The sequence below is a fragment of the Apus apus genome, chromosome 4 (genome assembly GCF_020740795.1).
Source record: "Apus apus isolate bApuApu2 chromosome 4, bApuApu2.pri.cur, whole genome shotgun sequence".
Taxonomy (NCBI): Eukaryota; Metazoa; Chordata; class Aves; order Apodiformes; family Apodidae; genus Apus; species Apus apus.
The window spans coordinates 14,784,015-14,799,239 of NC_067285.1; the positions used below are offsets into that span (position 1 = coordinate 14,784,015).

The 15,225-nt window shown below is 62.4% G+C and overlaps 3 protein-coding genes across 4 annotated transcripts; 2 read left to right on the forward strand and 1 right to left on the reverse strand.

Annotated features, from left to right (window-relative positions):
* Positions 1-591: 591 nt before the first annotated feature.
* On the forward strand, positions 592-3,883 carry HOGA1 (4-hydroxy-2-oxoglutarate aldolase 1). Of its 2 annotated transcripts, none has more exons than XM_051617853.1 (7): positions 592-889; positions 1,992-2,120; positions 2,198-2,325; positions 2,438-2,572; positions 2,742-2,838; positions 2,948-3,081; positions 3,470-3,883. In XM_051617853.1, exons 1-7 carry the CDS (start codon positions 592-594, stop codon positions 3,617-3,619), a joined length of 1,071 nt encoding a protein of 356 aa, XP_051473813.1. In that variant the 3' UTR covers positions 3,620-3,883. The 2 variants fall into 2 exon arrangements, with proteins under 2 accessions (XP_051473813.1, XP_051473814.1); XM_051617854.1 differs by having other exon boundaries at positions 619-889; positions 2,727-2,838.
* A 74-nt stretch (positions 3,884-3,957) lies between these two features.
* On the reverse strand, positions 3,958-7,430 carry MORN4 (MORN repeat containing 4). Its single transcript, XM_051619840.1, has 5 exons — positions 7,338-7,430; positions 5,780-5,877; positions 5,536-5,650; positions 5,343-5,452; positions 3,958-5,210 (listed from the first exon to the last, which is right to left on the reverse strand). The coding sequence occupies exons 2-5, from the start codon at positions 5,844-5,846 to the stop codon at positions 5,062-5,064; spliced, it is 441 nt and encodes a 146-aa protein (XP_051475800.1). The 5' UTR covers positions 5,847-5,877; positions 7,338-7,430; the 3' UTR covers positions 3,958-5,061.
* Positions 7,431-7,837: 407 nt separating this feature from the next.
* On the forward strand, positions 7,838-15,143 carry PI4K2A (phosphatidylinositol 4-kinase type 2 alpha). Its single transcript, XM_051618583.1, has 9 exons — positions 7,838-8,291; positions 10,863-11,063; positions 11,306-11,437; positions 11,523-11,676; positions 12,215-12,276; positions 12,717-12,816; positions 12,969-13,102; positions 13,382-13,441; positions 13,574-15,143. The coding sequence occupies exons 1-9, from the start codon at positions 7,893-7,895 to the stop codon at positions 13,733-13,735; spliced, it is 1,404 nt and encodes a 467-aa protein (XP_051474543.1). The 5' UTR covers positions 7,838-7,892; the 3' UTR covers positions 13,736-15,143.
* The last annotated feature ends 82 nt before the right edge of the window (positions 15,144-15,225 follow it).

Here is a 15,225-nt window from a genome sequence, read left to right on the forward strand (position 1 = left end):
GTGCTGGGAAGTCTGCACCAGGGCAATGGGGCTGGGCAGGCTGGGTTTCTGGGGAGCTGAGTTATCTGAAGGAGCTGGGTTACCCAGCAGCACACATGTGCCCTTCCTCCTAGCACAGGGACTTGAACGTTGGTGACACAATGGGACCAGGACACCAGTGGTTCAAGGGCAGAACTCCTTGCTGTGGGAAGCCTTGGTTGCTTGCAGTGTTTCAAAGTCTCCCCCCTGGGCAAGCTCAGGGAGGAAAACTACTTCAGAGGCAGCTCAGCCTGGGTCCACGCTGTGCTGAAGGCTCAGGTTATGCCAGGGAGCAGCCATGCCCCTGCTGGGTAGCCACTCTGTAAGGCTGGATGGCAGCTCGTTCTCCTGCCTTCCCTGCTGGAGCCACTCCCCGGGGTAACACCACTGCCCCTTTGCAGGATGGGTCACTTCTACCAAGCGCAGCAGCAAGCGAAAGAGAAAGCACAGCTGGGGCTCACCCAGAGGGTTGCTGAGCTCCTATGTCCAGCTCCTGGAGGGGCAGAGACCATCCTGAGCTCACCCACTGCCATCCCCCACATCACCTGACCAGCTGGGTTGTGGGCCTCTCACATGCCCTGTCAATCATTGACAGCCCCTCAGCAGGGCAGGTGGCACGACCAGCAGCAGCTCCCATCCACCATGGCACTCAGCACCCGCTTTGTTTCACCCCTCCGGCCCACCCTGGCAGCTCTGCATTGGGCAGCACCCAGGCAGCACCGGGGGCTCAGCACCCTCCCAGCACCAAGGCACACACTTGACCTCGGGGGCATCTTCCCGCCCCTTGCAACCCCCTTCTCACCCATGCAAGAGGTGGACTATGCACGACTGGAGGGGAACCTGCACCACTACGCCAGCATCCCCTTCCGAGGTAAGTACTGCCTGCTGCCCTTCTCCATGCAGGCTTCTGCCAGATCCCTGCCTACTGCAGTGGCTGTATGGCAGCATGCAGGCAGCCTGCTGCATTCCCAAGGGTGCTCAGCCTCCAGCTGGACTTTGCTCCAGGACTGGCAGCCCCTCTGGTGACCCATCTGGGGCCCTTTGCACTGCAAGTGCCCAGGCAGCCCAGGCACAAGCATTTGTCCTTGCACACCCCCACCACGCTCTGGTGCATGCTTGCATATACACTCCACACATGTGCAAGCTTGCACACATCCTCTACATGTAGCTGCAGACTCTAACCTACCCTTCTGCACCACCCGTGCACACTCACACAGATTCAGTGCCATGGGATGCAATCTGTTGATTGCCCAGAATGGATGGACGGAAGGAGAGTGGCTGCAGGAAGCATCTGTGGGTCACGGGGATGTGCCCTGGGGTCTCCCCTCTCCTGGCCAGGCTGTGACTCCAGGGCTGCAGGGATGAGGACAGGAGAGGACACACTGTGAGCTGCAGAGGTCTCTGTCTGGGTGCCCAGGGGCAAGGAAGGGAGAAAGGCTGGTGGGGATGTCTCAACCTCCTGGTATCCTGGAGCTTAGGATGCTGCAGCAGAGCCTGGCAGCCTATACTCGTGGTGCTGGGAGGGTCCCAAGGAAGGAGTCTGTGTGCCCCGGCAAGGGACAGGGTGGCACAGCCTGGCTGTGGGCACCAAGAAATGCCTTGCTAGCAGTGCTGTGTGGGGCAGTTTCTGAGGATGGAGGGTTGCAGCCGGTGTGCTTGGACCACAGGGTGTGTTCATAGCACACATGAGGGTGTTTGGGTAAAGGACGGCACTGCTGGTTCTCAGTGCAGTGCAGGTGGGCACTGCTATCTGGGGGCGTATACCCACCTGTGCCTTTTGTGGGGGAGCCCAGGACTTTGCAGGGCACCTACAGGAGCCTCCTGGCCCAAGGGGACTGCTGTATGCAGGTGAAGGGCTGCTCTGGGTGCCTGGTGCCCACATGAGGGTGTGGTGTGGAGAGGGTAGGGATGGCCACCTTGTGGGCACTGTGTTCCTATGCCCAAGCCCTGCCCTCCCCGCACTTGCGTTTCAGGACTGGTAGTGCTGGGCTCCAATGGGGAATATCCCTACCTGGCACCCCATGAGCAGCTGGAGGTGGTGAGCTGCGTGCGCCAGGCTTTGCCCAGGGACCGCCTGCTGCTGGCCGGATCAGGCTGTGAATGTGAGTGCCTGCACGGGCAGTGCTGGGGCCGTATGTGTCCCCCCTGGGCATCACTCACTCCTCTGCCTCCTCCCTAGCCACCCAGACCACCATCAAGCTGACGGTCAGCATGGCAGAGGCAGGGGCTGATGTGGCACTGGTGGTGACGCCCTGCTACTACAAGGGGGCCATGACCAGCAGTGCCCTGGTTCAGCACTACACGGAGGTGAGCCATGCCCGGTGCTTGCCAGCAGCCCAGCTGAGGCAGCAGGATGGGCAGCGCACCCCACACATCTCCAACCCACTCTAGCTGCTGAGCTCTGCCTGGCTGCCCACAGGTCGCCGATGCATCCCCCATCCCCGTGGTGCTCTACAGCGTGCCAGCCAACACTGGCCTGGAGCTGCCCCTGGAGGCTGTCCTCACCCTGGCTCAGCACCCCAACATTGTCGGGATCAAGGACAGCGGTGGGGACGTGAGTGGGGCAAGGTTTTCCCAGGGCTGGCTGCCACCAAACCTGGCCTAGAGCTGGGAATGGGGAGAGGGGACTTGCAGCACTTCCCCGGGACCCAGGGATGCCACACAATCCCCATGGAGCGAGACAGGGTGATGCCTGCCCTGGGGCACAGCGTTTTTCTCCCCAGATCACCCGCATGGGGCTGATGGTCCACAAGACGAAGCAGGAGGACTTCCAGGTGCTGGCAGGGTCAGCTGGCTTCCTGCTGGCAAGCTATGTCCTGGGTAGGTGCCTTGGCTGGGCAGCCAAGCAGGGGGAGTCAGGAGAGGGGCAGTGGTGCCTGGGAGGGACTGGCATGCTGAGCTGACTGCCAATGTGTCCTGGCATCCACAGGTGCCTCTGGGGGCATCTGCGCCCTCGCCAACGTCCTGGGGGCCCCGCTGTGCCAGCTGGACCGTCTGTGCCGTGAGGGCCGATGGCAGGAGGCCCGTGACCTGCAGCACCGGCTCATCGAGCCCAACGCAGCGGTGAGTGGGCAGCAGCACCAGGGTGCTGCGGGGTGGGGGTGCCAGGCCATGGCAGAGCTAGGGAGTGGGCAGGGAGGACAGGATGGCACAGGACCTGGCTGGGGAACCAAGCCAGGCAGGAGGCGGCAGGGTGGGAAAAGCTGGCCCTGCCATGCCAGGATCAGGGTGTCTGCTGGCAGCAGGTGCCTGCCTGACCGTCTGCAGGAGCCTTGCCAGCTCCTCTCCGGGGCCCCCACCCCACTTGCAGGTACTTTGATGGGCGGGCTGCAGGCACCCCACACCCTGCCCAGCCTTGTAGCCCAGCATGGGGCTGCTGCAGGAGCGAATGGAGCGTGCCACTCCGTCCAGCAGGAGCCAGCAAGCCCCCCCGGCGCTCTCTCTCCCACAGGTCACCCGCCGGTTTGGTATCCCGGGGCTGAAGAAGGCAATGGAGTGGTTTGGCTACTACGGGGGTCCCTGCCGAGCACCTCTGGCCCCGCTGAGTGCCCCCCAGGTTGAGGAGCTGAGGAACACCTTCAGTGCCAATGGCTGGTTGTGAGGGTTACCCCCCTGCCCCTTCCCTCGCCGCGGGGGCACGGGAATAGCGATCCTGGGAGCTGAGGAAGTGGTGGGGACACCGGGGTGTGGCCAGGAGAAAGCCACCCGTCTCACTCCTTCCTGCTGGACCGGACTGCTCTGGGCAGAGTGGGTGGGGGGGACACCCAGTATTCCCTGAGCCTGCCAGACCCCGGGGTCCCACCGTCCCCACCTGGGAAGGGATGGATCCCTGTGCCGTGTGCTGGGAATAAACGCACTGACCCGCTCTGTGTCTGCAGTCCTGCCTGCACAAACAGCCCCCGACCCAGTCCCTGCTTCCAGCAAAAAGGACACAGCCCAGGCGTTTGGCAACGTGGTTTACTGAGCTGAGCCCCGTGCAGGCGGCAGCACAAGGCAGGGTCACGGCAAGGCACGGGACCAGGGAGGGCAGAGACCGGCACCCACCACCAGGCTGCGAGGGCTGGAACCCCCGCGGCCAGCCAGACCGTGCTGGGGTGAAGGTGAGCACGCTGCAGGGAGGTGAAGGATGCATGCGGGGGGCAAGATGGAGAGCTCTGTGTCCCCTGCCCCCCCATCATGCCCCTACCCTGCCCGCCCTGCCCAGGCTACCTGCTCCAGCCCTGGCACCCCTCCAGACCTGGCATCCCATGCAGCCCTGCTTGTGCCCCTCATCCCAGGCTATGGCTGACTCTGCTCCCTGTTCACCATTGCTCCTGCCCTCCCACAGGGTGCAGCAGACATGGACCAGGCTGGGCGTTCCCTGGCCCCCCTTGATGGAGATAGTGCTGCAGATGTCCCCAAGGGAATGGGTGGGCTGGATTGGCACAGGGATGAGTGGGACACAGCTGGCTCCAAAAGCAGGTTGGGCTCTTTAGGGGCACCATGTCATGCTGCACAGGGCATGCGGGGGGGGTGGCCAGTCACCCAGAGCTGAGGGCACAGGCCACAGCACCCTGGGGTGCCCACCCTGCCTCGGGACCAGGGCAGCAAAACAGGCCAGAAGCTACCCCTCTGCAGGCACACGGTCCAGCCAGCAGCCCACAGCCAAGGCACCCTGGCAGTGGGGTTGGGGCCCAGCCCCTATACACCTGCTCCATCCTTCATAGCAGGCTGGCAGCCCTGGTGGTCTGCAGCCTTCCTGAGGGGGCAGAGGGTCTGGGCCCTGGCTGCTCTGGTAGGTGTCAGGGCTGCAGCCAGAGAGAGAAGGCACCATGGCTGCCCCAGGGCACTTGGGTAGAGAGCAGGGGGCCTGTCCTCCTCACTGGCAGGGGTTCAGAAAGGGGACTTGGTGAGGACCCGCAGTCCCACCAAGGCTGGGCAGCTGCCAAGTGGAGGGCAGGGGATCCACCCAGCAGTGCTTCATCCCCGCTCCAGGGACTGCAGGGCCAGCCAGTGCCGAGTGTGGGGGTCCCCACTCCAGTGGAAGTGAGGCGAGGGGCACCATCATGCTGACAGGTTGTGGGCAGACTTGGAGGCACCCTGGGCCCTCTGGATGATGGCTGGGCACTTCTCTCGCCGCAGCAGCTTGTTGTTCTCGAAGAAGCCCTCGTTGCGGGGCACTCCGTGGGAGCCATCAGGGAAGGTCAAGAGACCTGGGGAGGGAAGGGCTGGGAGTGAGGGCAGCAGCAGGAGCAGCACAGCTGGAGAGAAAGAGTAGGACAAGCCAGCCAGGGCCATGCCAAACTGGGGCTTTGGCTGACCGCACTGTGCTGCTGGGCACTCACCAAAGCCATACACACGCCCGCCTTTGAATTCACCCTCAAAGGTCATGTTGTCGCAGCGGGTGAAGACGCCAACACCATTGAACTTGCCCTGCACAAACTCCCCCTCGTACCTGTGTGGGAAGAGGTCCTGAGGCAGCAGCTCCCCACAGCAAGGGGGATGCCCAGGGGGTGTACATGGGGCTGCCATACTCACCTGGAGCCATCTGAGAAGGTGAGCACACCGCAGCCATGGAAGAGCCCATTCTCAAAGTGCCCCATATAAGTGGTGCCATCAGCAAATGTCAGCTGCCCAATGCCATGCCTGCGACCTATTCAAGGGCAGAAACAGGCAGTGCTGGATGGAGGGAGGCAGGACCTGCCCCAGTTAGGTGATGGTCAGATGCAGGGTCTGCTCAACCCCAGGGCAGGCAGCAGCATCCCCTCCCACCCCATCTCACCTTCCTTCCACTCGCCGCGGTACTCCTCGCCATTGGAGTAGGTGAAGGAGCCTTTGGTGAGGGTCATGATGACAGCCTCCAGCAGTGCAGGGCAAAAGCTGGCAGGGAGAGGCGCAGAAGGTGGCTGCTGGGTGTGGGAATGCAGCCCAGCTCACCCAGAGCCCCCACAGCCCCTCGGCTCAAGCAGAAACATGCATCTGCCCTGGGGACAGCTCTGCTGGGGTGCGCCACAGATGAGGAGGTGACCCCAGGAGATGGGCCACCCTGCCCTGCCTCTGAAACCCCAGCCGCCAGGTTCGGGTTGCTGCGTACCCAGCTGCAGGGCTCGGGATGATGTGAGCCCGTGGGGGTCAGAGCCCCGTGAAATGTGAGCAAGCAGCAGAAGAGGAGCGTGGCAGGAGTTGGCTGGATCCTGAGGCCTGCACCATAGCAGGTTCGGGCTGGGGAAGCCCCGGGAGGAAATAGGCTCAGTGCTGGCTCTTCAGAGGAGGGAGCAAAGTGGCTGTGGGGTTCCCAGTTCGGTGTGGAGGATAGGGTGGTTGCTCCCCCTAAGAGGGACAGTAGACAGGGCACCATAGGGCTCCAGGGCCTTGGCTACTGAGGGTTTGCAAACGTGCCTGATCACAGCAAGCAGCCCCCCGGAACACCCCCAAAGCCACTGCCGTGCCACACAGCTCTCCCCAGCACCAGAGGAAGGCACCAGCATGGAGACAGCCCTGCAGGTGGGCTGGGTGCTGCCCGTCCAGTGGCTCCCCGTGTGGCTCAGGCAATGCCTACGATGAGAAGGGACTGCCCCCCCCGTTTCCGAAGGGGGATGCCTGCTTGCACCAGGCTTCGCATCCTTGGAGAGACAGGTGCTGGCCCAGCTAACTGGGCAGATGCACACCCGGGAGCACAGCAGGGAACTTGCAAGGGCTTTGTCTCCAGAGGAGAAATGGCCCCCAGCCAAGCCGAGCGGCAGCTGAACAGTGCACTCTGCTGATGGAAGAGATCGGGAGCTCAGCGCCGGCTGCCCAGCCCGCCGCTCGCCCAGCACCTCTGAGGGCAACTCTGGAGGTGCCAGGAGGAGGAAAGGGCGCTGCTGGGGACCGCTGAAGGGGAGGGCTCCTGCTGCCAGCACGGCCTGTGCCTGCTGCTGCGACTGCATCCCGGGGACAGGCAGCACTTGCCTGCCGAGCAGCGCAGCCGCTGGGTGCCCCCCCCGACACCCACAGCAAGCAGGGGCGATGCCACGCGCACCTCCACTCGGAGCCCGCCGCCTGCGCGGGCCCTGCGCCCGCAGGCTGCAGCCACGCACCGCGGGGAGGGGAGCGCGGGCACGCCCTGCCCGTGCCACGCGCCCGGGGGACACACGCACACCCCGCGCGGGCAGCGCGTCCAGACGCGGTGCCTGCACCCAGGGACGATGCGCGCACACCCCGCCGCGTCCATGCACCCAGGGCTGATGCGCGCACACCCCGCCGTGCCCGCGCACCCTCGCCCCTCCGGAGCCCCGTGGCGATGCCCGCAGACCCGGTGCCTGCCCAGGGAGGCGCAGGGACCGGCGGCCCCCGCTCACCTGGCTCGGCGCTGCCGGCCCGCACCGCTGCCCACGGGGGTCCCGCCGAGGGGCGGCGGCCCGGCCACCTCCCCTCTCAGCCCCCCGCCCCGCCAGGCGGTGCCACGCCGCCAGCGTCCATCCCCGCCCCTCGTTGGCTGTCACCATAGCAACCGCTAGCAACGCGACTGCCCATTGGCCAGTTCCGCAGCACGCCCTCGCCAGCCGCCATATTTGTATGGGGCAAGGCGGCCGCCTCGCCGGGCGTGTCGGTAAAGGGACAGTGCCCCGCCCTGCCGCCATCTTTGAGAAGGGCATCTAGGGTGCTGCTATTCCCGAGCGGCCATTTTTGTGTGGGGCACAGGAGAAGGGGCGCGGGCCCAGCGGGCTCCCCACGTACCGGCGGTGCGGGGCCTGGGGGCCTACGGGCCCGCCTCCCCGGCACGGCGGCAGGCGCCATGCCCGCGCTGGGCCCGCGGGGCCGCCTCGGTGGGGCGGGGCAGGCGGCGGGGCGGGGCGGTGACGTAGCCGGAAGCGGCGGTGACGCTGGCGGCGCGGCGGGGCCGGGCGCGCGCGATGGACGAGACGAGCCCGCTGGTGTCCCCGGAGCGGGCGCAGGCCCCGGACTACGGGCTGCCCGGGGGTGCCGTGCGTGCCCCCCCGCCTGCCGCCCCCCAGCCGCCGCCGCCCTCTCCTCCCGCCTCCCCCGGCGGCCGCGACCGCGAGCGGCAGCCGCTGCTGGAGCGGGGGGCGCGGGGCCCGGCGGCGGCGCAGGCCCAGGCGCAGGCCCAGGCGGCGGCGCAGGCCCAGGCCCAGGCGGCCGCAGCGGCGCAGCGGGAGCGGAACGACTTCCCCGAGGACCCTGAGTTCGCCGACGTGGTGCGGCGGGCGGAGCTGGCCAGCGAGCGCGGCATCTTCCCCGAGCGCATCTCGCAGGGCTCCAGCGGCAGCTACTTCGTCAAGGACCCGCAGGGGGTGAGCCGGCCCCGGCCCGGGGTGGTACCGGGAGCTGGGCGGCGTCTGGGGGAGGGCGCTCCCGACGGGACCGGTGGTGCCGGCCGGTGAGGGGCCGTGGGCGGCTCGGTAGGAGCCACATGGGGCTTTCCCGGGGAGAAAGGCAGTGGGTTCAGCAGCAGGAGGGGGGGGTGACAGTGTCCAGTGCTGCTTCAGTCTCTTCTGTGGCTTTTGTGCCTAAAAAGGATGGGTCACCTTCTGCCCCGGGCCTGTGCCTTGGCATCTCCTGACCACAGTGACTCCAGCCCAAGGGCTGTGACTCAGAGCTGAGCTGGTTTTTGTCTTGTGAGACTGGAGTGGGATGTCTCCTCTGTGGCTGTGCGATTGATGTAATTGAGGGAAACTTCTTGACATATAGCTGGTCCTCTATAGATCTGGTCAGCTGTGTGGCGCCGTCTCCACGCCACTGGCTGGATGTGTGCGCAGCACAGGGTGGCTTGTCTTGTGACCCTCAGCACCCAGCCTGATTATTTGAGCTCTTGCTGCTTCCCATGACTCCCTTGCCACGTGTGTGCCAGGATGCTCCCTGAGAAGCAGGACTGGGCTCTCAGGTCTCTAGTGTGCCCTAGTTTTTGTTCCCTGGGTGGAGCCTGGCTGCTGGGAGCTGTGGCAAGCAGGTCCCAGCTGAGCTGACAGGCTGTGGGGCCGTACACAGTTCCTTCTGCTGTCCTCTGGCTCACTTATGTTGCCCAGTATGAGGTGTTGCCGGGGTGGGCAGCTGCATGAGCTGCCTGGGGGTGGCAGAGTAGAAGGTGCCTGGCTGTAAGAGACCCGAGCTTGGTGAGGGCTGGTGGAGGATGTGTGCAAGGAGCCAAAGTCCATGGACTGCTGGCCATGTCAGCAGCAGGTCCCCTAGACTGCCCTGCTGTCAACAAATGTCATGTGTATCTCATTTCTGTGGCTGCTGCCCAGGGTCACCAAAACCCACCTGCTGCTGGCACGAGAGAGGATTCAGTGTGCTGTTGTTGCAGGCAAGGGTTGAGGGTACTGGGGGGAAAACTTTTTTCTTGTCTTTGCTTCCCTCTGGGCTGTCAGAGGTCCCAGCCCCGGTGTGCTTCCCCAGCCTCAGCAGCTGTGGTTACCCCAGCTGCTGGCTGCGCCTCTGGGCTGGCCTGGCTCCCTCTGCCTTGCTGCTGGTGCCAGGCAGACCTGTTTTCCCTGCCTGTGCTGCTCCCACATGGGTCTGTCTGGAAGGGAACGCTGTGCTGCTGGGCCTGTGGCCTCTGCTTCCACTGCTGCTGCCTGGCTGGGCCTTGCTCTACGGGACTGGCTCCATGGAGCACAGGGCTCCATGCTGCCAGAGCTTCCAACAAACCTCTTGCAGGCTCAAAGCCAAAGAAGTGTTTGGCAGTTGTGTGCCTTCACGTGGGATGAGGAGGGGATTGCCCTCCTGCCTGTTCAGGGGAAGTGGTTTCTCCATGTGATCTGGAGGTGGCTGTTCTGTTCCCTCAAACCCTTTCTCTCCCACTTCTTGGACAAAACCATGGTTCAGCCTGCCCTGGGCTGGTTTCTGGCCCTTCCTGGACTAGGATTGCACTGGGGTGCCCTGCTGAGCTGCTTGGACTTATGTCCTACTTCCACATGGTGGCAGAAGCTCAGCTTGGGCAAGTGCCACCCACTCAGGCCAGGGCCAGCACCAGCTGCGGGGAGGAGGGCTGCTTGTGTGAGCTGTTGAGTCACCCTAGAGCAGACGCTGCCAGCCTGGAGCTGCTCTGCAGCCCCCCAGGGATGCCTGGTTTGCAGGGGCAAATGGTCTTGCTCCTGCCCTGGCCCTTGTCTCAGCTGTGTGGCTTGGCAATGCTGGCTTGGTGACAGTGCAGTGTCTAGCACAAGGCTTCTGTGGTGGTGGGGTCCATGTGCTGCTGTCCCCACTATTGGGTTGATGAGTGTGTAAGGCTGGATTGAGGGGCTGGGGGTGCTGCTGGTATCAGCTGGTGGCCAGTCTGGAGCTGCCTGTGACCTCTTGCCTACAGTGCACCCAGTGGAACAGCCCTCTTCTGTTTCTACCTGGGTCCCCCAGCATGGAGCCTGGGGGTCCTCCAGCTGCTCGGCTGTTCTGGTCGCATTTCCTCTGGTCAGTTTGGGACCAGCTCCATTCTATGGATCTTAGAGCCAGGGCAGGGATTTCTATCCCACTCCCTCTCCTGTGTGTATGTAACGAGCAGTGGTGAGCAGTAGCTCTCCCCAGCCATTCAAAGGTCACAGAGATGGGACTGCAGTGCTTACCAGGGGACAACATAATCACTGGTGTCTTTCAGGACAAGCAGGGTCATTTCCAGGTGCATGAGCTGAGTATGAAGGTCTTTGGGCAATACACTGCTCTTGTGGGTTGGGGCAGTAGCTGGGGAAGGGTGCCCTCGGCCCCTGCCTGCTTAGTCTATGTGATCTGCCTGGTCCCAGAGACTGGGTATTGCCCCAGTGAGGGGCTGTTCTGGGCCTGTTCCTGATTGTCCCCACCATGGGCTGGCTTGGGGGTAAGTGTCTGGGTGTTGCCAGCTTACTTGAGTCAACCCTCCTCTCTTCTGCTCACAGAAAATCATTGGTGTCTTCAAGCCCAAGAATGAGGAGCCTTATGGGCAGCTGAACCCCAAGTGGACCAAGTGGCTGCAGAAGTTGTGCTGCCCGTGCTGCTTTGGGAGAGACTGCCTTGTCCTCAACCAGGGATACTTGTCAGAGGCAGGTGCCAGCCTGGTGGACCAAAAACTGGAACTCAACATTGTTCCCCGCACAAAGGTGAGGGGACAGCTGCTGGGATCTCATTCTGGGGAGGCTTTCCTGTACTTCTGTACAGCTCTGCTTGCACCTTGTCTTGTGGCACTGTTGACCTTGCAGATATTGTGTTGAGAGCTCTGGACCAGGACTGCTTCTGCTCAGCTGTGGGTGGAGCTGTGGGAAAAGCTGTCTTGGTTTTTATCAGCCAGTCCTGTGAGACTTGCCAGGTGCCCCTGCTGATGTCTGTGTTCCTGTTCCCCCAGGTGGTTTATCTGGCCAGCGAGACCTTTAACTACAGTGCCATCGACAGGGTGAAGTCCCGAGGAAAGAGGCTGGCCCTGGAGAAGGTGCCCAAAGTCGGCCAGCGCTTCAACCGCATCGGCCTGCCGCCCAAGGTAGGAGTGCTGGCCTCTGCCCCTGCCTGTCATTGCTTCTTTGTCTTCTGCAGTCTCCTGGTAACACTGCCCCTCCTTGCTTCAGGTGGGCTCCTTCCAGCTTTTTGTGGAAGGCTACAAGGACGCTGACTACTGGCTGCGGCGGTTCGAAGCTGAGCCGCTCCCGGAGAACACCAACCGGCAGCTGCTGCTGCAGTTTGAGCGGCTGGTGGTGCTGGACTACATCATCAGGAACACAGGTAGGGCTGGCTGCCTGGTATGAGATCCTGCCTCCTCCCTCATGGAGAAAGGGCAGTTGGGCAGAGCCTTGGCATCTCTTCCTGGCACCCAAAACTCCTCTCAACACCACTTGGTTGCTGCCCCTGGCTAGAGTGCAACTGCTGTGGCTGGACACCGCTGTGGCCCTCTGCTCTGGCTGCTGGCCTGCCTTCTGGAAGATATAGATCCACCACAGTACTGGGGAGAAGTTTTACTAGCTGCAAGGATCCTGGCACGTCTGGAGATCCAGCACCTGACTTTGGGGTCAGGGTTGCACTCTGGGGCTTCCAGGCTGGCCTTTCTCTTGCGAGCTTGGGATATGTGGACCTCTCCAGTCTCCAAGGCTGGTTATGTGGTGTTGGTGTGGCTTTCCAGGGCCTGCAGCAAGGTCAAGGACTCTGGGGTAGAGTCTGGGCCTGAAACTGGTCTGTCTCACTTCTGGGTCAGAGGAGGAGGAATCTGCCTGGTGTGGTGCAGGCAGGCCCTGGCACTGACTCAGCTGGTTTTATCTCCCTGCAGATCGGGGCAATGACAACTGGCTCATCAAGTACGACTGTCCCCTGGACAGTGCGGGCGTGCGGGTGAGTGGCTCTTGGCGGGCAGGGGCTGCGTGGGGGCTCTGATCCTGCAAGCTGTCTGCCTGGCAGGCAGGCCAGGGATTTCCTAGCTGGCTTGGGTTTCTGAGCATGTGGAGGCCCAATCTTGTCTCCTGGGCCTTTCATTGCTGTTTGCCTTTGTGGTTCATGGCCTAGTGGGACTTTGTGAGGATGCAGCTGAGCTCTGTGTAGGAAACTGGTGTTGCTGGACCTGTGCATCCTAGGGGTGAGGCTTGGAGGGGAGCAGCTTTGTCCTACTCCCACCCAAAGCATGCAGTGTTTCTCTGCAGACAAGGGGCCACACTATGGACAAGAGGCTTCTGTGCCTCTGGTAGCCATGGCCTGGCAGCAGGGCTACAGGGAGCAGGAGAGGAACTGTTCCTGCTGGGGGTAACCTCTCTGTGACATGCTCTGCTTCCTTCCAGGACAGCGACTGGGTGGTTGTGAAGGAGCCCATCATCAAGCTGGCTGCTATAGACAACGGTTTGGCCTTTCCCTTGAAACACCCAGACTCCTGGAGAGCATGTGAGTCCCTCAGGCTGTGCCAGGGCGTGCTGGCAAGCCACACAACTCAGTACTGGACCTTGTGTCCCAGATGCAAATGATCTGGCACCCAAAGGCATGTGGCACCATTCTTTGCCTTCCTCAGGTCTAACATTTCCTGCTTCCTCCCACAGATCCATTCTACTGGGCATGGCTGCCTCAGGCCAAAATCCCATTTTCACAGGAGATCAAGGACCTGATTCTTCCCAAGATCTCGGACCCCAACTTTGTCAAGGACCTGGAGGAAGATCTGTATGAGCTCTTCAAGGTGAGCTGGGAGAACAGGTGAGGATGAATTGGGAGGAAGAAAAGCAGGGGTGGTGTTGGGCAGCTCCCTGTCAAGGCTGCAGGGGACAGAAAGGTGGCCAAGCTCCTGACAGTGACTGATCTGCAGCATAGCAGGGTTATCCTTCTGCCAGGAGTTGATGATTCAGTGTGGGGAGAAGCAGGAAATGTGTGGGACAGGAGGAGAGAGAGTTGCTTGAGGAATCTCTTGCATGGTGTGAGGCAGCAGGTGGATCCCACTGTATTCTCTGCTCTCTTTCAGAAAGACCCTGGCTTTGACAGGGGGCAGTTTCACAAGCAGATTGCTGTCATGAGAGGCCAGGTAAGCTGTGTGCAGGGGAGGCAGATGGGTGAGGTGTGGAGCCTTGTCCTGCCTGTGTGGCAGGAAGGCTGCTGGGGTGGACATGCTCTCTGTTGTTCCGTGGAGCAGCTCAGGCATTGCTGTGTTGTGCAGATCCTGAACCTGACTCAGGCACTGAAAGATGGGAAGAGCCCCCTGCACCTTGTTCAGATGCCACCTGTGATTGTGGAGACGGCGCGTTCCCACCAGCGCACTGCCAGCGAGTCCTACACACAGAGCTTCCAGAGCCGCAAGCCTTTCTTCTCATGGTGGTAGCTGTGGGAGCCACGGGCAGGGCTTGACCACCTCGGACTAGCACTGTGAGAGGAGCTGGGCCACCACTGGCTCCTGTGGCTGGGACTCAACCTTCTGGGTAGAGCGAGCAGGTGCGGTTGGAGGAACCTGCAGCCGAACTGGAGGAGCCAGGCAGGTTGGGCACAGTCTCCCCCCAGCTCTGTTGGAGTTCAGTGCCCTGCCTGGGGCAGAGCCCAGGGCGAGGTGTGGGAATCCACTAGGACCCGTGGTTGGCTGGGACCCTGCCCCTGCCTCCCTTCCTCAGCCTGCATGTGGTTCTGAGCACCCTTGCTTGGGGCTGGGATGAGCAGGCTGCTCAGACCAGGATCCGTCCAGCCCTTTATACAAACCACTGGCCCTTTTCACCCCCACCATGCTAGCTGCTAGGAAGGCCTGCAGAGGGTTATACCCCCTCCCTTTCCCTAAGGGTGTGCTGTACTCCTCCACTGTCTCTCCTCTGCCCCAACCCTGTGCACACTGCTTTCCTCAGGGGGAGTTCCTGCTGCCCACTGGCACAGCAGGGACCACAATGAACGGCTGTCCTCTGGCTGGGGGCTCGAGGAGTGGATATGTGAGGGATGACTCATGGGGCTGGCTTGGGTGCAGTTAGACACTAAGGGGCTCATCCTTGTAAAGAGCAGGTGGCTCTGGGAGGAGCTGAAGCTTAGTGCCCACTCCCCTCTGGGGCAACCCCCTAGCTGGAGAGGGCTGAGGGTGGATGAGAGCATCCTCTTCCCCTCTGCTGTCCAAATCCACCCCTCCTGCTGGGTCTCTACAGCTGCTCTTGCTTGGCTTTTGCCCCTGCTCCCAGCAAGCTCTCCGGCTGCTGTGCAGCCAGCATGGTGCCAGCCCTGTTTGTGCCTCAAGGGGCAGGGGTCTGCCAGGGAAGGGGTGGGAGGCACGATGGGAGCACAGAGGGGGGAGGCAGCATGGGCTCCTTGCTGCCCTAGTGCTGACAATCTCGCAGGCCTGCTGTGGGTGGGTGAGGCAGTGAGTTCCCCTTTCCCCAGAAGTTGCTGAGCTTGTGTTGTACGAAACGGTTCCAGGGCTCCTGCCTGCATCTGCTTGCCTTGAGCTGTGGCTTCTCCTGCTGCAGGGGGAAGGTGGTGATGGGTCTTGCTTTCTTGTTAGCCCATCTTTGGGGGTTGGGGGGAAGGAACAAAGGTGGGTTGGGGCTCTGCTGCTTGAGCCTGGGAGGGGGGAACAGTTCCTTTATCTCCTGTGCAGGGATGGGGCTCTGCACGGGGGGGGCAGCAAGGAGCCCCCCAGCTCCCCAGCCAGGCTCAGATCCATCTCTGACTGACCCAAAATGTATTGTTCTAATGCACTGTAGAAATGTATGTAATGTATTTAAACCATGCAACTGTCATAATAACAGAGCTGCCCTTCAGCCTCTGTCTCTCTGCAGCACTCCAGAGCAGGTTGGGGATATTCCCTCTGCACTGGCTCTGGTACAACAGCTTGAAACAATG